The sequence below is a fragment of the Helicoverpa zea genome, chromosome 11, assembly GCF_022581195.2.
Source record: "Helicoverpa zea isolate HzStark_Cry1AcR chromosome 11, ilHelZeax1.1, whole genome shotgun sequence".
Taxonomy (NCBI): domain Eukaryota; kingdom Metazoa; phylum Arthropoda; class Insecta; order Lepidoptera; family Noctuidae; genus Helicoverpa; species Helicoverpa zea.
In genome coordinates this window covers 11,401,339-11,426,940 of record NC_061462.1, presented here as the reverse complement: position 1 = coordinate 11,426,940, position 25,602 = coordinate 11,401,339, and the positions used below count along the sequence as shown (strand labels likewise).

The 25,602-nt window shown below is 35.4% G+C and overlaps 2 protein-coding genes and 1 long non-coding RNA gene across 6 annotated transcripts in view; 1 reads left to right on the top strand and 2 right to left on the bottom strand.

Annotated features, from left to right (window-relative positions):
* LOC124634281 (putative transporter svop-1) overlaps positions 1 to 4,265 on the bottom strand; it is an 8,577-nt gene extending 4,312 nt beyond the window's left edge. The window contains exons 1-5 of the mRNA XM_047169768.1: positions 4,008 to 4,265; positions 2,009 to 2,170; positions 1,456 to 1,618; positions 1,089 to 1,210; positions 548 to 792 (exon numbers count right to left, since the gene is read on the bottom strand). Coding sequence (XP_047025724.1) covers positions 548 to 792; positions 1,089 to 1,210; positions 1,456 to 1,618; positions 2,009 to 2,170; positions 4,008 to 4,074 — 759 coding nt within the window. The 5' untranslated portion in view covers positions 4,075 to 4,265. The remainder of the gene's footprint in view (positions 1 to 547; positions 793 to 1,088; positions 1,211 to 1,455; positions 1,619 to 2,008; positions 2,171 to 4,007) is intronic.
* LOC124634282 lies at positions 2,771 to 10,238 on the top strand. Its single transcript, XR_006984840.1, has 2 exons — positions 2,771 to 3,782; positions 10,000 to 10,238. It is a non-coding gene; the product is annotated as an uncharacterized LOC124634282 (long non-coding RNA).
* On the bottom strand, positions 8,747 to 25,602 carry LOC124634279 (synaptic vesicle glycoprotein 2C-like). 4 transcript variants are annotated; one of them, XM_047169764.1, is made up of 12 exons: positions 24,898 to 24,968; positions 18,242 to 18,317; positions 17,785 to 17,884; positions 13,712 to 13,873; positions 13,168 to 13,330; positions 12,718 to 12,839; positions 12,228 to 12,472; positions 11,644 to 11,807; positions 11,194 to 11,317; positions 10,496 to 10,776; positions 9,978 to 10,105; positions 8,747 to 9,646 (listed from the first exon to the last, which is right to left on the bottom strand). In XM_047169764.1, the coding sequence occupies exons 2-12, from the start codon at positions 18,287 to 18,289 to the stop codon at positions 9,546 to 9,548; spliced, it is 1,638 nt and encodes a 545-aa protein (XP_047025720.1). In that variant the 5' UTR covers positions 18,290 to 18,317; positions 24,898 to 24,968; the 3' UTR covers positions 8,747 to 9,545. The 4 variants fall into 4 exon arrangements, with proteins under 4 accessions (XP_047025720.1, XP_047025721.1, XP_047025723.1 ...); XM_047169765.1 differs by lacking the exons at positions 18,242 to 18,317; positions 24,898 to 24,968 and adding an exon at positions 25,521 to 25,602; XM_047169767.1 differs by lacking the exons at positions 18,242 to 18,317; positions 24,898 to 24,968 and adding an exon at positions 25,485 to 25,503.

The following is a 25,602-nucleotide window of genomic DNA, read 5'->3' as shown; positions in this document are numbered from 1 at the left end:
GTAGTTTGTTTCTATTATCATGAATTGTTACATTATCATTAAAAATAGAGCAAATAAAAAGGCTGTTTAATAGGCTACACAACCCCAAAACATTGTATAGCTTAGATTTGTTCTTGTCATCAATCACTTGATGTGATTGACATTGCGAGAACCGCTTGTTCGTTTATAGCTCGTATCAGGAATAAAGTTTATTTATTTGCATCGTGACTAATGAAAAAAGCCGCTCGTGTGACTCAAAGATTTTTCGTCATAACGATAATCATGTAGGCCAATAAATCAAGGCATCAATAAAGATTAATTTATGTACGTAAGGCACAGTCATAGCATTCAAGATTCATATACCAAAACATTATAAATAGGTAGGTATAGTGCATTTGCTAAAGGTAATAAGGAACAGTATTGATTTCTGTTTTGCTCAAGAGAATAATTATTTTTTATTGATATTAATATTGATAAGATGCAGATATTTCTTCTCATATAGTAACCGACTTTATACGACATAACAAGCGAATAAAGTACTAATTAAGATGATGATAACCATACTTACAGAATAACCACCCTTCTTAGAACCAGTGTTGCTCTTGTGTATCGATTTCAAAACTTCCAAAGCCTCATCATGTCTGTCTTTACTGAGCAAGAATTTGGGACTTTCTTGTAGGAATATAGTGCATACGATTCCTAAAGCACTCGGCAAGCAGATGGCTTGCATCAGCGACCTCCAGGGTGTGTATGCCACGCCAAGCCAGGATATCTCGTAGCTGAAGGATAGCGAGAATAACGGTATGGCAAAAGCTGTAAAAAAGTAATAGATTGTTATTTTATTTAGACGAAAATTAATTAAGTGAAGAAATATGTCTGGTAGTTTTTTTTTTAACAAACAAGGAAGACTAATATAAATATGAATTTCTTATATAAAAAAAAATAAGACTGTCAGCCTGTTCCATTTGTCAGGGCAAAAAGTTAAAGTGCTGAAAAGGAGTTACCGGGGCATAGGTATTCAAAGGGCTTCAGAAAGAACATGGTGGATTTTAGTCAGTAAGAGTAATGTTTTCCCACCAAAAAAAGGTAGTAAAGTGAAATTGACTTACAGCAAATCAATAACTGCACGACCATTGTAGCGCTGGCCATAAGGAACATAAATCTACTGCGATGCCTGCTGGGCACGCTTTCTGCTAACAGCACGAAGGCCGCCGCGTTTGCAGCTGATGAGCTGTAAACACAAATAAATATAGTTAACCTTAACTTTATAACAATCATAAACTACTTCTATACTATACGCTTCTTATAGCTAAAAAATAAAAGTAACAGTTTTGTTTAGAAAGTGTGGCGGACTTTTGCCCAGTATTGCCATACTTTAAGTACTTAACGCTGTCAACTATGGTAGTTTTTTTATCACATATTAGAATCGATTAATTATCGGTGCATTGACGTGTAATTAAAGAATATTATACTCACAATGAAACTGAAAGTAACTTTAGAGTGGCCAGCAATGTGAAGTTAGGAGCCATGGTAGCTGCTAAGCTGAGGGCGAAACCTACTGGCATGGCTATCAACAGTGTGGTCCTCCGACCTATCGTGTCTGCGCAAAGTCCCCATACATATGAGGAGATTATTACACCTGGAAAACAGAACATGGAAAATTATGTATAGGCCTCTTATGTACTTTCTTATGTACACCCTTATTTAGCTCCTTATAGACTCTTTTATGTGCACCCTTGTGTACTACCCGTATTATGCTTCCATATCTACTACCTTATTTAGGTAGGTACTCCGCTTACATATTCCCTTATGTACTACCCCGTATGTTCTCCTTAAATACTTAACTTATGTACTCCTCTTACATATTTCCCTCATTTATGTACTTACAAATGTACTCCCTTATGAAATTCCATTGATACTATGGTCCCCATGAAGGCCGGATTCTTTTTCGATAGTACCTATGTAGGTATACTATCGTATATGAACCTTCGAACAGTAGAAATATTATCCAACCTCTTTAACCACTTACCTATTAGCGGTATAGCAGACAGCAACCCCTGTTGCATGGTGTCCAAAGACATGTCGCAGGCCACAGCTGGCAAGACCACGGAGATGCCGAAGATGTCCATGTACATTGCCACGATCAGGAAACAGCAGGTTATCAGCATGCCCACATTGTATTTGCCGAAACCTGGTAAAGAGTTAGCAGCACAAATATATATTAAAATTTCAGTCAGTAAGTAAAGTCCATTACAAAATTACAAAATACTTTAACACATTTCTTAATAAACGCAGCCAAGTTTAGCGACTTCTATAATTTTTGTAACTTGTAATTCTGTTTTCTAGATTAGACATTATTTTGTTATCAGTAATTTATGCACTTACATTACTATTTTTGTTTCAGATTACAGATTTATAGGAGAGATGGAAGTACGAATAACGGGATGTCATTGAAATGCATGAATCATCTAAATATCAGCTGAAAACTGAACAAGTGAACGTGAAGAAATACCTCCGCGTAAGTTCTGGAGCTACTTATTAATTGCATTAAAAAAAAAAGTAGTAATAGGAACTTCTTTGATAGCCCAATTCTGGCAAACAAAAGAAAATCGGCGTTTCGTCGCAATGTATTGCGGAAGCCATAGGCTAGTGATATCGCGGGCACAGCTTGAAGATAATATACTATACCCTGACTCTGAATTGACATTAATTTGTACGTAACAATTGACAACAATTTGCGTTCGTTTGGCTCTCAAATATTAACATTGGGATCTCGATCTCGGAAGATTTTTAGTGTTGTCTGAGTAGTGTCGTAACAATGAATAGGCAAAATAACGAAAGCAGTAGAATCGAGCCCCTGGCTTTCTTTCAAGTCTACCCATTTGTTGATCTATTACTGAATTAACCAATAGGCATTATAGAACTGAAGAGTTTATTTGTTTGTTTGTACACTCTAATCTCATCTCAGATCGCACTTGAAAAAATATATTATGGTAACGATAAGTTTCTTTTTATAAAGTCGAGCCAAGGCGAAGACGCGGGTCAAACTGCGTGCGGTCGTACTACTTATATGACGTATATTATTTAGTATTAAGGTCTTTCATGAAATACTGTATTCTTCAGTAGAAAGTCGTGATTTTATCCACGTGGGTATCATGTTGACACTGACCGACAAGCACGTGCGTACGTACAGTAACAGTGCAAATGGCTCCAATCGCTGTTCTATAGACTATAGAGTCATTGTCTATAGAGATCAATGGATAACGTGATCTGTTCCAAGTCATTATAAATTAACTAGCTTCTGCCAGCGGTTTCACCCGCATCCCGTGGGAACTACTTCCCGTACCGGGATAAAAAGTAGCCTATAGCCTTCCTCGATAAATGGGCTATCTAACACTGAAATAAATTTTCAAATCGGACCAGTAGTTCCTGAGATTAGCGCGTTCAAACAAACAAACAAACAAACAAACTCTTCAGCTTTACTCCGTTCCCTACAAAACCGATGATGCACAAACGCAAGTCATTCCCATGATGGATAGCCATAAGAAAAGTTAGATCATAAATGATGGTGATGACTCGATAAAAATTAGCTTGGAACTGGGCACACATCTCTTATCACTACACGTCTGATCGTACATCGTACGATTGTAAGATAAAACGTCTAGTCTAGTGAACACTGGTTATCGAGTTTGTTTAGTAGTTCAGTAGCTTATGTTAACAATGGCGCAATTTAACATTAGATATAAAGATAGCGAGAATAAGGAAGTAGTTCCGTCCAGGACTTAATAAAGCTTTATGGGTAGGTAAGTATTATTTTTTTATAGATTACTTAAAGGCGCACGTGTTTTAAAGCATCATGTTATAATTCCATTTACTTGGTTGAAAAAAAAAATCGTAAGATTAGCATTGCAGACCTTGGGCCCGGATAATTTTTAATTACATTCCTAGCTTCGTTCATTTATATGGATGATTATTTTAGTCAAGCTCCATTTTGTAAGCGAACCATGCTAATAAAAAAAAAAACTCACCAGTGAGGTCCAACGCCTCGTCAAAAGAAGTTTTCTTTGAGACTCCATCCCCTATAGTGAATGTCATTTTAGAAATTCAAATCTCAAATATTCGATTTTTAATTTTCCAAATTCAAATTCTTCTCCCGCGCTATTTTACGTCAATTTTTTTAACTTTTTTAATTTTGCGTAACTTTTTTTGAATACTCTAAAAAGTTTTGAATACGAGTGAGAGACTGAAGACAGGAAAACCGCAGTGAGTGCTCGGAAACGGCGCTCGCTTTAAATATAGTTTGTTGTTAATCAGCCAAACACTGATAGGAAAGGAAAACCACGTGGGAATCGCGTCGTATGACTCTCGAAGTTCCGCACACAGTCAATAAGACATTTTCCACTGGTCTTCCAAAATGGAAGGACGTTAACTTGACTTAAGATATAATTTTTTGAGTTGGTAAATGTTTTTTTTTACAATTGCTCAGAACATTTGAATTAAGATTGATATTATCGAGCAAATTTTATTTCCATAGGCCTTAAATATCTCACAGCTGGGCAAAGGCCTCACCATTTTATTTCCGCACTCTGATTAATCTTTCAAATGGTCTCTCTTGTCTGTGTGTTAGGCCTGTGGTTAGGCGGCTTATATTTTGGGGTCCTATCCCCTGTACCTATCTATGTACCTTCCTAATATTGCTGCCAGGTGTCACCAAAATCCATTCACTACTTTTCTCGTAAAGAAATAACAAAAATAAGTTAGAATACAAGTATTGTGTAAGGTGGTCTTTGTGTTTCCCATGTTAATTAATGTATTTGGTAAGTAGTTTATCGTGTTACTTAATTTTAAAACAAATTCTTAAATTAAGACGCGAACGTGGAAGAAACTGTCTTTATTTTTTGCTATCAGTTTAACAAAAAAAAGTGTAATAAGTTAAAAAAAGAACATGTTTTTGGTAACCAGTTTAATCCAGTTGTAAACTAAAATAATGAAATGGTAACGTCGTAGTATCGGAAGTTGGATTTTCCAATGATACAAATTGTGATAAAATCACTCAATGAATAACCAGCTCATATCGATAACTATATTGTACATAAACAATAATTGTTTATTTGCGGTAATCGACAATAACATTTTTGGGAAAGCCAAATGTGTAACTATCACTAGAAATGTAAAGTCACGTTTGATAAAAAATAGTAAAAAATCGCTTGTTCCGACTCACTATGCAATTGTTATCGGAACACTGAATCATTCGTGTGTCGGATATCCGTACTTACGTACCTATTTATTTTTTGCTTGTGTGTTCCCCTTTTGTTGCACTCGAATTGTTGTGATGCAATTTGCAATACAGTGTAACAAAGATGCGAAGTCGACTGTACACTGTAGTTTATATTCTATTGACGTGGTTGTGAATGCCTTAATTGTATACTGAAGGGATTGTTCAATTAATTATTTAAGTATGTATAATTGTCTCTATGTATACCAGTAGAATTTCTACTAGCGATAGTTTCCTGTTAAAAATCCTGATGAACATAGGTATGGTACAATTTATTTCGGTGTGAATTAGGTGTTTCAAGTGTGAATTAGCTGTGATTGTAGCATCATAATAAATATATATATACATATATATACCTATTATTTTATTTCTTTCTATACTTCTTGATACTTAGGTACTAATATTTTAAAGAGGAAAAAAGAGAGAAAGAGTTTTTGTGGATAAGCTGAAAAGCTACTGGATCGATTTCAAAAATTCTATCACTGTTGGAAACGTTCTTCCCGAGTAATATAGGCTGATATATTATCGCTGTACGGGCAGTAGTTCCCACGGAACGCTGGTGAAACCGCGGGAAGACGGCTAGTTTTCAAAAAATTTGCTTCTTCTTCCCAGCAAAAACACATAGGAAGAGTTCGAGTTTGAGTTTAAAAGATTTAAGAGTTTGTTATCTTTTTCCTTACAGATCGACTCAATCCAAAGGTTGTCTGGAAGAGATCGCTTTTAGTGATAAGACCGCCTATTGTACTCGTCTACTACTTGTCTGTTATGTCCTTCTATGTTTGTTATTAGTGTACAATAAAGAATATTCTATCTATCTATGTATCTAAAAGAGTTTTCAGAAGGCACTCATGCAGTTTTGTTACCAAGTTCAGTCTTTGTTAGTCATGTTTACGTCATTTGTAACCGATTTCTGTAGCCGTCCGATCAATATAGAATAGATATTGGAAATAATCGAAATTCCCGGAAAGCCAAATATTGGTGGAGAGCTTATTCCAAATACAGTTTTAGAAGTCCCCATCAATCCTATGTGTGCTTCAAAAGAAACTTTTTTTTCGTAAACGGAAAGCTTTATAAAAAAAAAACCTTAGACCAAGTTGTAAATCTCAAAATTTGGTCCTACGATGTTTTCGTTAAAGTTATCATTCGTGAGATATTGCGATTAAGAGTCCTCGCATAATATGTACCTACATAAAGCCACGTATAAACATATCAGGCACTTAAGATAAGTAGATATAAATACCTATCTGTGGTATAAATACCTATCTGTGTCTCATTTACCTATACCTACTATCCTGAAAACATTTATTGAAAAGACAGTCCAAGATAATTTACAATCAGCGCAACATCTGTTTCCAAACGAGATAAAACTCAACTCGTGATTAAATAAACTCAAAGAATAAATTGACACGCAACACATACTTGTATAAATATAAAAACAAATATTACACAAAGATTTCGGTGAAATTAACCAAACATTTGAAAACTATCTGTGTCTCGCGATTTTACGAGCACGTGAAACTTACGTCTTTATTCGGCTCGTTGTTTGATGCTGAAAGCCTTTTCCAATACTCTATCTGTTTTGCTTACTAGAGATAGTAATGATATAAGAAGGCATAGGATAAGCATGATATGAAAGAATTTTAACATCCCACAGGCGGTTAACGGCGCGCCCCGTAACGCCGCGGGCGGGGCGTCTTCAAACTACCAAAATAAGCTTTATTTATACTGAGGTTTTGTGTTACAAGGAAAATGGTTATGTCTGCTAAGTACCTATGTACTTAAATAAAGTAGGCATTTTTACTAGAGATGAAGATCAGCTGTCAATTGCAATGGATTATCTTATTTGTAAACAAAACAATAAGCGAAATCTTGAATGGAAACAGCTGATTATCTCTAAGCCATGGGGGTGGCTTGGGGGCGCATCGCTCTGTCTCATTCTTACCTTAGGGAAAGTCGGACCGCTGTCGGTCCCTTTCCCTCGCGTCGTGGAAAATCAATAACCTCTTCGTAGAATCTGCTCTCCTGGTAAATATGACTAAAATGGCGGATCCGTCAACGATTTGGACTCATAGAGGGCCTTAGCTGTCGCTTCGAGGACCAAGGTTTTCTGTTCTAGCAAGGCCTCTTGAATAATTATTTTCTTTATAACGGAATGAGCATTTTCTTAAGGGGTAACTAGAGTACGTACTTTGAGTACACTTTGTGTAAACTCTTTTGGAATTTCCCTACAAACATAATTGATTGAAAAAAAGTAAATTTAATTGCTATTGAACATTATGACTATTCTCATACTCGAAATTGACTTGCAAGTGGAAAGACCATTCTGCTTGGAAAATTGCTTGATATCTTTTCACCGAAGTTTCCACGACATCTGGTTTACTAGGCGCACAGAGGTGCGAGGAATTGGAAAAATTCCTTTCTTCAGCAGGGCGTAGCGGATCAGGAGCTACGAATAAAATAGAATGGAGTGAAGATTGTCTATACTTGAATTTGCAGTGACGAGTGACCACCTGGGCAAATTTCGTTCATTCTCTGTAAATGTCGTTAGCTTTTTAAATAACTCGATAAAGAAGTCACACGTACTATTTGCTTTTATATTAAGTGGTTATACAACGCTATCTACATAATATCGGGATGCAAATGTTTGTGCGTAAAATAAATACTCAAAATATTTTTATCAGCTGTTCTAATTTTAAGCATGATGTTATGATTACTTTTATGCCGTAACTGTCTATTTTACTTCCTACATCAATGTACAGCGAAGGGGTCGTGAGTAAGGGGTGTGAGAAAATCGATGCTAGACGAATTCCGCGCATGCGTACTCTCCCCGTCTTGTCTGCGCGCTATCCCGTCGCAACCCTATCTTCTAGCACTTATGGTCGCCTGGTACCGCCGCCCACAATTCTGAAATTTTCCTGCCCTCGTCGCCAGGTTTCCCGGAAGTGAAAACCTTCAGTTTCCGCAATGTAGGGCGGTACAACATTTTCACGACTGAAGGCTCTCTGAAAGCTTCCTCGGCTGTATTCCTGAAATATTTTCATTGGGCGGGTTTTGAGGTTAGGTTACTGCGCATCTAGTTTGCGCAGATCAACAGGTCTAGTATTCTTATGAATGAGTGAAATATTACGCAACTGAATGGTTCATTCATTTGAGTTATTTGAATCTTTTATTTAGAACAATGTTCTTAAATGTTGATTTAGTAAAACCGGTGAGTTATTTTTGGGAAAAGTAGACTAGGAGACTGATAAAATTCGTATCGTAATTAATTATGATGAAACTTTTCACACTAGCAAATGACACATAAGAAAAGGTACTTTACTCGGGATACAGTAAAATCAAAAGCAAAATCAAAAGTCATTTATTCAAACTTGGCTGCAAAACAGCACTTTTCGAATGTCAAAAAAATAAATTTACAAAAGCCAGCCCCCAAAACGCCCACCCTTCACCACTTCCTATGTGTTTTTGCTGGGAAGAAGAAGTAAAACAAATACATATTTTATTATCAATTTTTTTATTTTTAATGCTTTGAATCTTACAAATAATTAACAGAAGATATTTATTATGGCAGTATGACTTCATCTTCGAACAACAAGCTTGCTATTTGCATTTCGTCATAATTTATCAGTTATAATCTGTTACGACGTAACAATAAAAAAAAAGATAGTTACATTCGTAATAATTAAACGTGTTTTGGTTCTTAACTCTAGTGAGCATTAGAACATTCTCACTTTCTTACTTCTAATATCGTATACAATCTCTTTAAATACTAAAGTTATAACTTATAACTACTCAACAATCTTTGGTTGTTAAATAATTATATTCCTTCAAATAAAAATCAATTAAACTAATATATCTGATCACTTCATTCACATCTGATGGGGCTACCGTAATTGGTCACCAGTTGGCGCTACTATCGCATAAAGATTTACAAAATGTGGGTCAGACGGCATATCCATATTGCACAATGGTCATAAGTAATTAAATATAAACGGTTTTTTTTTTTAAATTTCAACACACATTTCTTCTGGAAGTAAAATCAAGCGTGGTAGCCCTCATCATCATCATCATTTGTATAATAGCCTTCAATTAACTATAGGGTCTTAGGCCTATCTATTGGCGATGAATAAAACCTGCTTTCCCTAACTAATTTCAGTAACGAAAAGGAACTCGGTCCCATTGCCAATAAACAAGTCCTAAGACTTATTTCGGAGTATTTAATCTTCAACTATCGTTTTCTTCGCAACAGAATTAACTAGTTCTGTCCAGTTCCATGTTTCTGGTTTGAACCGGTTCATACAGGTTCGTGGGTCTCGTTTTGGGTAGATTCCACTACGATTTTCTTATGTGGGATCCTCTTCTTGTTCGGTAACGTTAGGCAGAATAGCGAATTTACTGGAAAGAAAAATACATTATTTTAATCATACAGATTTGAGTAAATATAGTTTAGAGAGCTAGAGATTTTCTGCTTCTAATTTATATTCAAAATCCTAATATCAAATGTGTTTGTACTTATATATACAAAATATCAGTATATTTTAAAACCGCACATTTCGAAGATCAAATTACAAGAGACAGCCCCCAAAAACACCCGCTCTTCTTGAGTTCCTGGATCGTGCTCACAATTTTGACCAACAAACAAAAAGAACAAAACGGCAGATTTTTTAGATTAGCATAAGTTCCCAAAGTCACACATCATAACTATTAAAGAGATGTAAAAACTTACCAATAATTATGGATCCGAACAGATAGAAGCCGGCTCCGCAGTTGACTTCGAGGAACAGTCCGATGAGGTTGGAGCCCACCATGGAGCCCACGCGACCCATCATCATGGACAGGCAAATCGCCATCGCTCTGGAAGATATTATGTAGCCAAATATAAGTATTAAAGGTACTATTAGACAGATTAATGTGTAGGAAAGAAATAACTTATGAGTAGTCTTAAACAGATCAATGTCTAGGAAAGATATTATATGAATTCTATTTATCTAGATTTTTCTATTTAAATACCTATAGGGCAAGTGTGACCAAAAACTGTGTTGACAGTATAGAGGTCAAGCTTTGATGATCTAGACTTTTTCCATTGGTTTTTCTCATCTCATAATCAAGAGATATAAGATAATTTCAGAACTTCACAATAAGCACCTTTTACGCAACGTACTATATACATTACACATACAATATTTTAACAAAGTCATCAAATACGCATTAAAAAACGTAACACTATTGGTATACGTAACTCACCTAAACTTAGTAGGGAACAACTCAACAGCCACAGCATTCATCAACCCAATACAGGCTCCAGACATCTGGAAGATGGCAAACAGCACCACCGCTAACTGCTGGTTATAAGCCAGGTGAGCACAGATGCCGCTGATGCCCGTGAAGCCCAGGATCACCACGAGGATCGGCTTCTTGCCCACATAGTCTACTAGGAAGCCTACGATGATGTACATGGAGGAGAAGACCAGGCCAATGTAGATGGAGCGCTCGAAGGTTGAGGTGTGGATTGTGTCGTCGCAGATCTGTGGGGAAAGAGTGGTGTTAAGTAAGTATAGTAAGTAAATATAGGATGATTAAAAGTATCTATGATTTACAAAATGAGAGTGTGAATTTCCTAGAGTTTGTTTCCTAATTTGCACCTTAATTATTTTTCTGAGCAAGCTGACCCATCCTGAGATCTATGGCACTAAATTGACTAATCGATACGTAAGAATTAACTATTCATATCCTATTTTATATAGTTATGCCTAATTGCCTACCTTTTATCTTTACTATCTCTATTTATCCTTACTCGAAGACTAGACTGAATTGCCAAACGCTCAACAGAGAAGGCTAAAGCCAGTGCGACATAAGTACCTACATAGGCATCATTTTTCATTATTTCTTTTTCATTCTCGGGAAAGATGATTGTCATTTAAAAAATCTTATTTTGTTCTTACTATAGTGCCATTAGATACAGCATCTCTGCCGGCGTCGAGTACATCACAGATCTTGGTCTCTCCACCCTCGTGGTTCGCCAGAGAATTGAGGATGGACGGGAACCATACGTAGAATCCGTTAGTTCTGAAAAAAGAAACATAAAGTCTATTAGCAAAATTCAGTTCAATTGATATTGATGTTAATAAATAAGTAGGAGGTATATCAAAGTCACTACAACATAAGTGTTTGTTGGTAAATGATAAAGTTTAAAATGTCGGAAAATGTTTTCTATCTAATTATATTATTGTTTTTACCAATTCAACAATTGATATTTTGTTCCTCCGAACACCTTTGTATCCTTTACAACAGTCAACATCAACATAACTTACGGTCGTTCCCATTATTCTAACCCATGTATAGTTTTCCTTTAGTCGTCCTACAATATTATTGTCATCATAAACTGTTCTTACGTGGCAAATATCCCGAACTGCACGAAGCAGGTGAGAGCAGTCCAGGGCAGCAGCGGCCTCTGGAACAGCGGCACCGTCTGCTCCTTCATGGACGCCCAGATAGCCGCCGCTCCCTTCACGTTAGATGTCTTCGTCATCTGGTTCTCTATTATTAGGGAGGTCACCTGAAACAGGGAGAGGATATTTGAATATAATGGATTTTGGAGAAATAAAGAGCGTCTAATGTATATGGATCCAAAGCCCTTGACACAGGTTCCAATCTTTTGCAGTGGGCTCACTGACTGGTTTTAATCCATCCAGGTTTCATCAGGGTTTTGTCAGTTAAATACAAACCAGTACTTTTGACGTAGGCGATACCCAAATATAAATCTACCTGTCACAGTATGCCAACTTGCTAATTTATTTTCGCAAGGCGCTAATACTCAATTTTTTCATATCTTTTTATCCGCGAAATCTATTCTTTTTATTTTCTTCTTTTGTATGTCTCAATCAGACACAGAGTCCCGGATTATTGGAAGGCGAACGTGGGGAAGAAACCAACACAATATTATTTTATTATTATATTCGACATAATTGACACTTACAGGAAAACTGTCCACCTCCATCTTCGTATTTCTATAATAGATCCTCTTCACAACTTCCAAAGCACCATCATAATCGCCCGTCGCGAACAGGAACTTGGGGCTCTCGGGCGCGAACAGGAGCAGCACGGAGCCCAACGCGAAGGGGATGGCACAGGCCACCACCAGCAGACGCCACGGACGGTATTCAATGCCCAGGAACGGGATGGGGTATGCGAATTCTAGGGGCAGGATTAGCCAGGATACACCTGAAAATGATTTGAAAAGATTATTAGTTACAATTCGTGTGACTGGAGATCTTTATGTCCCAGGGCTGCGGTAACTCCTTCGAGTCATCTGGCAGCCTCGGCAGCATTTAGCATTCTAACATTGAACCTTCCAGGAACTTCATAGTGGACATGGAAGTCCCAGTTTAGGTTTAGTTTCTAGTCCTTTTAAGGAAGTCCCTAAAAATCGGTAAAGCTGATGAGTAACCATTGAGTTCACAACTTACATGGCAGTATGACCGTGCCGATGCCGACGAAGGATGATCCGAATGCCACCATCTTGTCTCGATGACGCAGGTTGTTGAACTCGCCCAGGTATGTGTACACGACAGCTGATGAGCCCGACATGCTGAAAATGCAATTTAGAAAACATTAGTTTCTGAAAATCTTCTTACAGCCCGCTGCAAAAATTGAGTCGGTCGATAAATACGCAGTTTGATTGCGGTTATAAAACAGTAAGGAGATGAATGATATTATAACGATTATAACGATCAGATTTCAATTCTACTTAAAAGTTTGATTGAATCCACGATAACCTTCAAACTATCAGTCAACCATACACAAGTTTTATTTAGTAAGTATGAAATATCTTTTTAAGTTTGGGTTTTAATTTCTTCCAAGCTTCTCAAAAGCGAACTTTATACCTATATTAACTTAGGTATACGAAATCAACTTACAATATAGCGGACAAAAAGACCAGCACGCCGAAAGAGATGACCTCAGGTGCGAAGCTAGCGAAGGCGGAGAAGACGGCAGATATGATCATAGAGAACAGCATGACTGGTCTCCTGCCCTGCGTGTCTGCCAGCCAGCCCCAGAAGTACGATGTCAGGATTATAGCTGGAAAGATACAGTAAATCGTATCATGATCTGAACGTGTTATATTCATATTGTGTGAATGTTTTTTTTTTTACTAGCAGAGATTAAGATAAACTGAAAAGATAATGGATTGGATCGCATTTTCTAGATTCCTATTAAATTTTAGGTCTTTTACAAGACTAACCAATAAAGTTTCCCATGAAAAATTCAAGGGAACTGTCGTATTGGTTAGTCTTGTAAAATACAAGGGAATTGTCGTACCTATTGGTTAGTCTTGTAAAAGACCTACAATTTAAAAGGGATCTAGAAAATGCGAGAAAGAGGAATGTTGTTCTTTCTGCTCATGATCTATCAGCCAACTATAACAACCTTGATGATGACAACTGTTAAAGCAGTACTCACCTAAGAACGGTATAGCAGACAGCCAGCCCCTCTGCTGCAGCGTGAGCTCCAGGTCACACTGCGCCGCCGGCAGTATGTAGCCTAACGCAAGGCTCTGCATGATCATGCCCAGCAGGATGACGCCTGACATCAGCATGTGCAAGATGTTGTACATGCCGAAACCTGGAACAATCACGTTAATCTTATTACAGGTGAAGTGTACGGTACACACACGGTTGTCCAAAAGGTAGAGCAAATTAATTGTTTAACAAGAAGGGCAGATGGTAACCTGATTACGGTTTTATGGATGCTTTTTTATATACAGACTTTTATTCGGGTATGCGAAGTAGAACACTTCAGGGTGAATCCACGGAAATCTTAATGATAGAGAGAGATGACAAAATTATGCAGAATGAAATAGAAAGTAAGCGTAATGACGTCCCAAGTACTTAGCTCTCATTCCACTTCGTCAAAAATATGTAAAAATGGAGTCAGAAATGATTCAGGACATTCTGTCTGTGTATGCACACACAGGATGTGCGTTATATTTATTTAAATACCTAGATAGTATGAGACATTGTTCAATGATAAAGTTCAACAATTAAATTAATTACTTATTTGTACTTTAGCTAGCATGTTTATTAATTAAACGTTTTTTCAACAACAGTTTTGTTGACATTGTTTTCAACATCTCGTATCTGAGAAGATATTTCGACACAACTCAATGTTCTTGGTCTCCTTTTAAAGTTTATACAAAGATAAGGATAAATGGGCATACCAGTACTTTAAAGAGGTGATTATCATTCGTCTAAAACCAACAAACCTCTGAATTTATTTTAAATAAATCACGCCGAATGTAATAGCTGGGAAACTTTACAGGAGAGGGGAAAATACGAAGATGAGAGACAATCTAAAAAGCTCTTTTGTTACGTCAAGCTAGTTGCACGGTTCCAAGGAGTGGGTCTGGGTTTTTGCAGTATGAGTAATTTGCTAGACCTATGACGTGCAATGCAGTTAATTTCAAAAATATCTATACAACTAAATCAAGTTTATCTTGAGCAAAACAACGTGACGCGAAAATACGATACGACTAACGTGGAAATGCGTAACAAAGGACCTCGCTAGGAAACGTCTCAAATGACACGGTTTTAAAAACCTAGGGATATCTGGGGATAAATCATACTTTTCCATTCACCATTATATATAACTTTGCAGATTAAATTATTTATTTAATTCCATAAAAACTACAGCATCCTTATCTAATTAAAGTAACAAACAATTGACAATGACTTATCTTGTCATCTCATCAACGGTGGGGTTTCCCTAATTACGATGTTTGACTTAACAGTAAGTAACAAGTCAATATTACAGTATTTTATTACGCATATTACTTCTCACAAATATTTGTACAACTAAATATCTTTAGGTGGTCTTGTTAACGTGATTTTGACGTCAAAACGTGCTAAAATAAAAAGAAGAGACTTGTATTATCGTTATCTGCCAACCTTTTCCTAACTGTTGAGGTTGGCTTCCAGTCTAACCAGATGCATCTGAGTGACTAGTGACCAATTTTAAAAAGAAAAGATATATGCAAATAATAAGAAATTCTTTATGTATCTGTCATAGTAGTATTGCGATAAATGGTATAATTCTTCTTCGGTGAACTTTTGTGATGAGACGATAGGTTTGATTTATTGTCAGTTATTGCAAATTTAATTGCTTGTCTACAAATTAACATGTCATTTACCAATCTTCCGACTACAATATATTTGTAATGTATTCAACATTTATTTATATTTTTATGCTAAGGCAACTAAAAGCACTAAGGTATTTCATTTGGTCCTTTCAGCCAAAAAAGTACCAAGCGAAAGTTTATACAATATAAGTAACTTTCATTCTGCATTTACATACCTACTTTTTACACGACTCAGACTGGACCCTAGTGTGTTGTTAAATGTGTTTTGATTTTTAAGAGAACTGTCAAAATGTGATTATTATATTTTTGAACTGTTTCGTAAGCAAACAGATAAGTGTCACATACAAAATGGTCCTTCGAGTCTACGTTCGGTATCAAATATCTTGAAGTTTGTGAATGACACTGTTAGTGCATCAATATGCATATTCGTGCTATCAGTTATTGTCCTCGATAATAACAGAGTTAAATAGAGTAAATAGGTAATTAATATTAATCATTGATTTGTCTTTGTGTTAGTGGGTCGCGAATGCAGACTTATCTATTGGCATTTAAATTAATATGTAGTGATTTTAACTATTATAGATACTTTACTTCCTTTTAATTTTAAAGACATCAAGTAAGGTCAACCAAGGCTTCTTGCAGTCGGTCCGTGACGTGGATGAGTTCCGCTTTTCGGAAGGCACTATAAACTGGTTGGTCCCGGCTGTCATTTGAACATCTTTGGATTCTCTACGGATAGTCAGCAGATTGAAAATCTAACAAGCAGTCTTAGCAAGGGGTATTAGGTTGCCTGGGTAACTGCGTTGAGGTAAGATAGGATAGATAGTCGTTCTATGTGAAACACTGGTACCTAATTGGTCGCAACCGATGAAATTGGAAGTCAATTCCACCATAGCTGGCAAAAGACTACGGCAGATAAACAAAAGACAAACTAATAAACAAAAGAGAACACGTGCTAATTTGTTTTTGTTGAGATTGATTATTGCGTTTAAATTCAAGTAAAAAGGTACTTTTTATTTATTTATTTACACACACAGAATACAGAGAAGAAGAAAAATAGAACAGATAGTACAAAGGCACAGCTTATTTCATTAGAAATCTCTTCCAGCTGGCCCGTTATGAGAGAGTTAGAATAGAAACTACTACTTTTAATGCTACTATTTATTTACGATACTAGTGCAGCTGTGTGTTTCGTCATGCTTTACTTTGTATGACACACTATCTAAAGTTAGAGGGGTCAGATGGTCAGATGCTCAGAATTGATATTTATTTATTTATTTATATAAAGGACTATATCTTGACCGCATTTGAAGTTTTTAGGATTTCGTAATCAAAAGGAGAAACGTCATCCTATTAAGTACTAAGACTTCACGATCCGTCTAACAATAAACACTGAAAACTAGAATAATATTACAACAAACGTGACTTGGGTTGTCACGTTTACGCATATAATATGGGGCAGAAGCAATAAGGGTGACCAGTTACAATGACCTGTCCTTTGAAACGGGTTTGCTTAACACTACTGATTCTTTCCTCAAGTGGTTTTGGTTTGTTTAAGTTATTGGGAATTCAGGATGCTTTGTTGATCTGTTTTAGTAGGAAACTTGAATAATTTAGGTGCAACTTTTGTTAAGTGTTGGTAAGAATTCGTAAGGTCTTTTACTTTTAGTGACTTTTTGGAATTAAAAGACGAATTCATATGTGAATCGAATTCTTTTAATAGTAACAAATATCAAGAGCGGACAAAAAAGATAAAGTGAAGTCTGACCACCAAATAGATCTAGCCAATGTTTCCCACAGCCAATTAAAAACAATGCGAAATAATAAAGTTCGCAATTGCAATCAATTAAAGAGCTTATAAAACTTATGGGTTAAATATGTCGGCGCGTATTTTATATGAACTTGTCTCAATAAACTTAGATTAATATGATCTTTAAATAACTGAACTTTGTACGGTCTGAATGGAGTCTAAGTAAAATGACTGTAGTCTTTATGATGGTACTTATTATATATCTTATATCTAATTCTGCAAAACATGTTGTTTTTGTAGTATATATATATTATTGCTTACTAGTGTTTGTCAATGTTCTTGTTATCTGGACAAAACAGCTGTTACTAGAGTTTATTATAGTATTATGTAGACATTTGTGTTACATTAACTGAAATAGTTTATAGTTTAATAAAAAGGTCCGAAAGTTACTCTAATTATCTGAGATATGTTTTTCTCTGCCACTCGGTCAGCAGATTAATTTCAATGAGAAGATGTTAATAACATTCTCATGATAATTAATTAATGAATGCGTATTTATGTTTATTCAATTATAACGTCTCAATCCAGTTAATCTGTTTGCTAAACAATAATATTATAAATTGATTAAAGGGTAGGTAAGAGACTTACCCGATAACAACATGGCGTCATCTAGGGTCACAGCTGTCTTGTCGCCTTTCCCGCCACTTTTATCCATAGAGCCGTTCATAGCCATCTCTGCTTCTAGAACCTGGAAAAAGAGATTAGTTACTTTAGTAATCTATGGATTATTTGAACCCGGGCCCACAAATATGTTGGGAGAATAAAATTCAAACACTGATGGAGTAGAAACCCAAATACTGAACCCCGACGGATAAAATATACCAAGCGTATAAATATATCGAGCGTATCCCAATTCTTGTGACGTCTTCTAAAGCTAAGGACGAACATATTTGGGTCCTTCGATCCCATAAAATACCACCGGACAACACAAAAACATTTAGTGATTTTTGACACAAACTCCAAGCTGTGATTAACGAAAATAATAGCTTAAAGCGTGTTTCGTGTAGTTTAAGCTGTTTTGTGACTTTTCTGGTTTCAAAGTTACCTCTCCGTCAGGGACTACATCATAGTCATATGGTTTTTCTGCCGCCATGATTAACGGCCTTCAGTCTACTCGAAACCTAAAAATTTGAACGTGATAATGTGTCGGTTCTACATGTCTAGCCAGAGTTGAGTCGATGGCATGTATTTTTTTTTTATACTAAATATTTTATAGCTATTGTCACTCAATCACGACTGTGGATTAATGATGCATTTCGTCCTTTTTATAGTGGCTTAATTGAAGTATCTTGTTATCATGTTTTGTTCCAATTATTGTTGATAAATAATTGATTTGCAAAAATCCTTGAGTGATTAGTCTTATCAGATGGTTGGTACCTACGTTATGTTTGCCATCTCTCTGAAGTTTTACGATACACTGCTTAGTGATAATTTAAAAACATCGTTGATTGTATTGATTGGCATTTGTCCTGTAATTTATTAGTCATTCGAGGAAAATACGAGATCAAGGCAGTAGATATTTGAGCTAGGGTTTTATTTCAAGTAGACAACTTTCAATTGGATTTACCGCTAAAACCATTCAAGGCAATCTAATTCTGCAAACTTTAGTAATTTTAATTTGAATTGTATTAGAAATGTGTTTATTATTGTGTCTATGTGTTAATTAAGAAACGTTGTTGGATTAGGACACAAAATAAACCACAAAGCGATTGTTTCCATGACGCGAATCGTCAAAGTATTTCTAAATAATTTGAGGTACCAGTTTCTTTAGTTTATGATTAAGGAAAAGTCAATGACCGCCAGGTAAGCAGGAAACCAGATTATTATTACGTTTGACAATGCAATCTGCACTATGTATTTACAAAAAAGTTAAACAGATGTTTGTCACGTGTTTAAGGAAAATTCTCTACGTAAAATTTTCTTAAACACGTGACGAGCGTTTGTAGTAACACTATTATGGAAAATCCTTTAAAGATGGAAGACAAAAATTATATAGGTGCATAGATTTAATTGAGTTTGAATTTAATCACTTTGTGACGTATATTAAAGATGTGACGTGAAGAAAACTTGCTCAGCAACAAAATTATATCAAATGTCACCTACAAATAATGAATTAATTACCTAAAGATTATAAATAAAATAAAATCAGATGAGTAACGGAGGTATTAATATCAGCATGCCTTCTTCGCGATATCATATCGTAGGCGTCGGAATTATTTATAGCTGGCAAAGTAAGGATTATGACGATTAAAAGCTTAAAAATGGTGTAAAGAGGTCTGCAGTTACTGGGCAACGAATTGATTTATCAGAACTGCATATTATTATTGTTTTTTTTTGCTTAGAGTTCAATGCACTTATTGTCATTCAAGAATTGGAGTTATCAGTGAAAGAAATTGTTTATTAATTAAAGTTAATAATGATAGTAATGTTTACGGTTCATGTGCAGTGAAAGCATAGGTACTATTTGGGTAGTCAAAATATTCCTACGATGTAAAAATACCCTTCTTGTGGGAATAACCCATGCCACTGGGTGCAGCGTGAGGGAGTGTCACTGCCACACTCAGAGTCATTTAATGGTTACTTAAGTGGCTCCTTAGTATAGATTTAAAAAAGCTCACTCTCAGAGACACTTAATGATCCGTTACCATCCCTTAATGACAATTAAAGTTAAGTACAGCAAAACCTTTACTTAACTTTCTAATGATTGATTTTGACATTTATGTTTAAGGTTATAAAAGTAAATAAAATATTTTAAAAAGTCTCAGGAATAGAAGTGTTTGAACAATAAAGTAAAGATGAGTGATTTGCTTGACTTTATTGATTTTGTAGACTATAGCAGAAGGTTTGGAGTAGTGGGGCCAAATAAGAAGCCCAGGAGGAGTAACATTAGAAGTCTATGGGAATATAAAAGGGTATTTTTCTTTCAATGTTCAAACAGTCACTGGGACAAACTTGGAATTTTATGATCTAGTAGCCCGTTGGCCTGGCAGTACCCATGATAGTTTTATTTATAACAGCAGTGCAAGTAAACAAAGACTGAATACTGGTGTGTTAAAAGGGATAATTTTAGGGGACAGCGGGTATGCAGTTAGCAATGTGGTACTGACACCGTTTTTATCACCAAATTCAACTGCACAAGAAAACTACAACAGAAGCCAAATAAAATATAATGTGGAATATTGTGGAAAGATGCTTTGGCATTTGGAAAAGAAGGTTTCCTTGTCTCCAACTTGGCATGGGCATTAAGATGGATACAGTTGTGGCTGTTATATGTGCTTGTGCGACACTGCATAATATTTCTTTACAGGTTGATGATTTGGTTCCAAAGAACTAGGAAACTCCTCATATTGAGAATGATGATGTTGTCCTGAGTGAAAGGCGTGAAAGCACAACCAACAGCAATGGATTTTTGGTGCGACAATCTATAGTTGATAGATTTTTCTCATAATATAATTTTTAATAAATAAAAATCCATAAAATAAGAGGAATACTTTTTTAATTGTTGAACAAGAGGCCAATTATGTAGTACAAAGTTTATTTGACTTCCTCGTTGATCTAGTGGTCGCAAGCGCGGCTGCTGTGCTTGAGGTCTCGGGTTCGATTCCCGGGTCGGGCCGAAATCGCTTTTTGGGTTTTCTTAAACTTTCACAAAGCAGCCCGTAGTCTGGAAGTTGGTGATTGATTCCTGATTGAACTCCTGTGTTATACTATCCCATGCTGCTTGTTTCTTGGCGACTGACTTGCCATCTGTTATTTAAGATTCCACGATTGGTCTCTTTTTAACTAATTGTGCTAACAAAGCTTTTTCGTCCGCCGTGAAATTAGCCACACGTTTGCGTGGTGCTCTTGTTCCTGAAGACTCCTAAAATGAAACAAGCACAAGTTAAATTCTTCAAATACATATGTGCAGCTACTAATGTACATAGAAACGAAACTTACCATGATAATATGTTAAGATAAAGCTATTTATTTCAGAGCTTATCACACTTTTCCACACACTTTTCTTTCCTGTCGGTTAACGGAACAAGAATTTTAAATGTAACCTTGACACTGACAGTACAATATTGACAGTGATACCAGAAAAAAGTTTTCATGTACTTTATATCATTTACATGAAAATAGGTGTTTTTACGTAAAAACGATCCCGAAATTAACAAATTCTTATTTCTATTATTGATATACAAGGTTTTATAATGTATTTAAATAACAGTTTTTGCTACTTAATAATTTCACATTTTAAGGTGCGGCTACACCTTTCGTTTATCGATAAGCATTATCAAAGACAATTTGACGATACTCTGCCCTACGGATACTTAAAGCTGTCATTAACTAATGAACCCTTAAATTTCGTCTCTGGGATGTATCGTTCATTAACAGATTTAATGATAATTAGTTAAGGATTCATTAAGACTAATTTAAGTATCCATTCTGAGTGTGGCAGTCAGACTCTTACTGACTAAATCCCACTATGTTCCTTTTTAAGCCCTTTATGTACCATGTGTTTTAGAGGATGCTGATTTTCTAATACTGAATGCTGTGTAGGCAAGATTTTTTTGTTTTCAAAGAATAGATGACGAAAAAGGTTTTATTTATTTTCTTTAGGAATAGTTTAATTAACACTCCTTCATAAATTAGACATAAAATATGACATTGTCAAAAGGAAAATGTGGCGAAAAATCGATCTAACAGTATTACGCAGTTTCCTAAACTAGATAAAAATGGCAAAATTAATTTATGATCCCCCAAAACGATGTTAACGGCTCACTTTCCGTGGCCTATAAAACAAATACGTCCAAAAATGAGTGAGCTGGCGTGCTACATAATTTTACAGCCTTCTTGTGTATTCATGGCGTCATGCTGATGACGTTAGCTTCCGTATTACCATAGTGCTTTAGGACGTAATATGTGCTCTCTTAATAAACCGCTTTTGTAGAGCTATAGGTTTATTCCTTCTAGTGTAGAAAGTCGTTAGGTCGTTGGGTTGGGATCTCTGGGCCCAAAAAAAATACCTATCTCTAGAATATTATGAATAAGTGGCTTATCTGGAAGAGATCACTCTTAAAGTCTGCTTTTATGTCGTCCAAAACTCGGGTCATGTTTTTCTTCATTGCTTATTTCAGTCTTAAGTTTGGCACGATAAAAATAAAATATGACATTATTATTCCAATTTTTAATGTGTAAAAAAATCGCAACAATCAGCTGTTGTATTAATGAAGTTAACAAAATGCTAACAAATCTTGTTTGCATCAGGTATGTCAAAACACGTCAATGTTCAATAGATACCTACTACTACTACTACTACTATATAATAGGTATTACTTTGAAATATCATCTAGAGAAGTTAGGTGCTAACTTGACCCAAAACATCGTCGGGCGGCTCTTTGATCCGCTCTTAATAAATTTCTAAGCTACAAAAGAGGTTGATCTCTTTAACCTCAAGCCTATGATACCAGTGTTTAAATTGCATCACTCTTGACCCTCCGTAGACCAGGTAAACATAATATTATCGTAAACTTGATATTCAGAACGTGCAAGGTTATAATTATCGAATAAACGGCTAATGCACTTTTTATTATTATCAATTTCTATTTTTAACATGGACTTTTATTCAAATAAGTTTGTTTTTTTTATATGGCAACACTTATTTTAATTAAAACCCTTTGCGATGTTTGTTTTTAGAATTTCCAAAATGTATGCTCCGCGACTCAAATGACCAAAAAGGTTTTACCGTCTTTCAACAACAGTCATTTTAAAACAATGTGTGAGGTTGTCGTTTTATTTTGTTTTAGATTTAAGTATTTGCATTCCATATTCAAGGATATATAAATTTTTTGAATTGTTTTAAGTTCTTTTTACGGACTGCTATTTACTCATTTGGCAACATTTTACACAACGAAGTTTGTGATTCGTAACTTTATTGCAAATGAGTTGTGTGTTATATTTAACCGTGTCAAAATTAGGTAGGTAAATAATGAACAATTTAATGAAAACTAAGTTTTTTAATAGCTAGGTGTTTTAGGGGAATTTACTAGATTTGATTCGGACATGTTTTCATATACCTCTCGAATGTTTTATATTACACAGTGCGACATAAGAAAAAAGTGCTCCAAATGTCTTAAGTCGGACAGTTACACTTAAGGGCTTGGTCAGGATTGGCCGCTAAATATCTGTAGTTGTGTTGCAAGTAGCAATATGTTCTGTATTTGTATGAAAGAAATGGTTCATTCGATCTTAATTTAAATATTTTTCAATAGCAGCAACATAATTTTGAACGAACTAAAAAATAAATAAATTCATCTGACATTCCACTCACGGCCGACGTCAAAGAGTGTAAATTTGTGCGAATCAAACAGCGAAATAAACAATGAATAGAGGCAGTAAACGCTAAGTTTTCTTATAAAAATCTATATAGAATTACTGAGAAATAAGTGTAGATTCCGTATTTAGTAATTGTTTTTCAGAAAGTGATGATTATATAGGCGAAAAAAGTAACGAAAGTTTAGACTTAACATTTTTTTTTCCGTAATGGCCGTCGTGTTATGACATGTTTTGCTACAAATTCTCGTAAATAGTTTGAAATACATTTAAGTAGTCAGCATATTTACCTATAAACAAAATAAAAGTAATATATGCTTAAACCATCACTTATTGACATCATAATTGTGTGTCAAAGAGAAAAAGTCGTAAAAACGTTAACGTTACTTGCCAGGCGTATGGCTGCCGGCGAACGCCGCGTTCGCAAAATTTTTATCGGTTGACAGAATAAGTTGTTGTGTCGTGTAAATACTGTATTTAGTAGTGATATTTAGTATGTTATGAATGTGTAAACATATGTGCCATCGTATTATAGTGTAGTTTTAGTGAATATATTTGCGGTGAATAAATATCATCAAAATGAAAACATATCACGTCACAGGAATGTCAGGTCAGATTTATTTCACTACGTATCAGTTTTGTTAGATAGAAAAACTAATTAGGATTCCGGGAAGGTATCATTTATAATTTATTATTATCGATTTAACGGTATAATCTTCCTTTTTCTGAAGGCCTACCTAACGTTATTGCCTTACTCATAAAAGCGTTAGCATTGCACGTAATGTGCTGTACGGAGGTTGACAACCGAAAGGCTATTTCCTTATTTTTTGTACATCAAGTCCTATCATACGTGACGCGTTCGGTTGTTATCTTTATTTTTCAATCTATTTCTTGGTGTTATATTATTATTAGCTCATTATTGTTTATTAAACAATCTTGGATGATTTCATCAGAATCACACATTGCGGGAAGGTTACTTAGTGCCATATGTATGGTACCTACATTATGTATTCAATACATTCGATTATTAGACTCAGTTGGCCTAATATCCTAGTTGTACAAGCTATCTGCATATTATTCGTCTTATTTATTGATTCACCCATGATAATAATTAATCCTTAAAACTTATTGGATTATTTTTTCTACGGCTTAGTAATAGTTAGAGCACTTTTCATTGAAACCACAGCACATAAAAAAGTAGGAACCCAAAAAATAACATTATTTCACTTTATGGTAGGCACCTATTCTATTTTCAAATTCATGTCAAAACACTGCTTGTTTTTAACTTCCAATATATTTTTTTTATTCCAGTCAGTACCTATTATTTATGTTTTTTTTTATTCCATTATTTATTTAAAAAAAAAGTAATGACGTGCGAGTACTCACTGAGGACTAGTATGAGTTGGGAGCGCGCGCGGTGCGGTGCATGCTACGCCACTGAACATAACACTGATTGCTTTTGACTGTCCCGCGCCTGTTTTATTTCGGTAAGTATCGCCACATCGCTGACTTCACCAAGATAAGGGTTTGTGAACTGTTTCGCGTGAACTTTCGGCGCTTTGGACGTACGGGGTTATCGTGGACGGAATATTTTTCGATTTTTTTTTGGAGATGAAAAATAAATATTCCTTGACGTTTAGTTGTCGTGGAGATAACAATGGACTTGGATACACGAAAGCTTTTTTTTAATAAATAAGAAAATATTTTATTTCAAAATTATGCATCATTGCTAATCAAACTTAGGTTGACGATCTCTATTACATCATCAGACCATTGTGTTGTTTGAAGGATTTTATATCTCAATTTTATTTAGCCTATTATCAATTTATTTTACGGATCCAAGCGAGAATAAACACACAACTCTTAAAACTTTGGAACTCTTCTCTAATAAAAATAAAATTATATTGTGAATGCCTGAAAAATGTTGGGAAAATTCACATTAAAAATATCGCTGTAACTTTTAACTTAGTTACCTAGTCTCATTATTATTATCTACTGGTCCAACTCACTTTTAAAAACGAAGAACTGACATTAAACAGCACTCGTTTCCCACTCATGACATGACACACTCAAATATCTTGTGAAACTGAT

Bases quoted from the DNA above. Each gene is read 5' to 3' on its own strand.
- LOC124634279 (XM_047169765.1), bottom strand. From the start codon at position 25,568: ATGAGTGGGAAACGAGTGCTGTTTAATGTCAGTTCTTCGTTTTTAAAA. The intron at 11,318-11,643 runs GTAAGAACAGTT...TTCTTTTTTCAG, and splicing joins CAGTTCGGGATATTTGCCAC to AACTAACGGATTCTACGTAT. The intron at 10,106-10,495 runs GTGAGTTACGTA...AATATCTTCCAG, and splicing joins TTGTTCCCTACTAAGTTTAG to AGCGATGGCGATTTGCCTGT.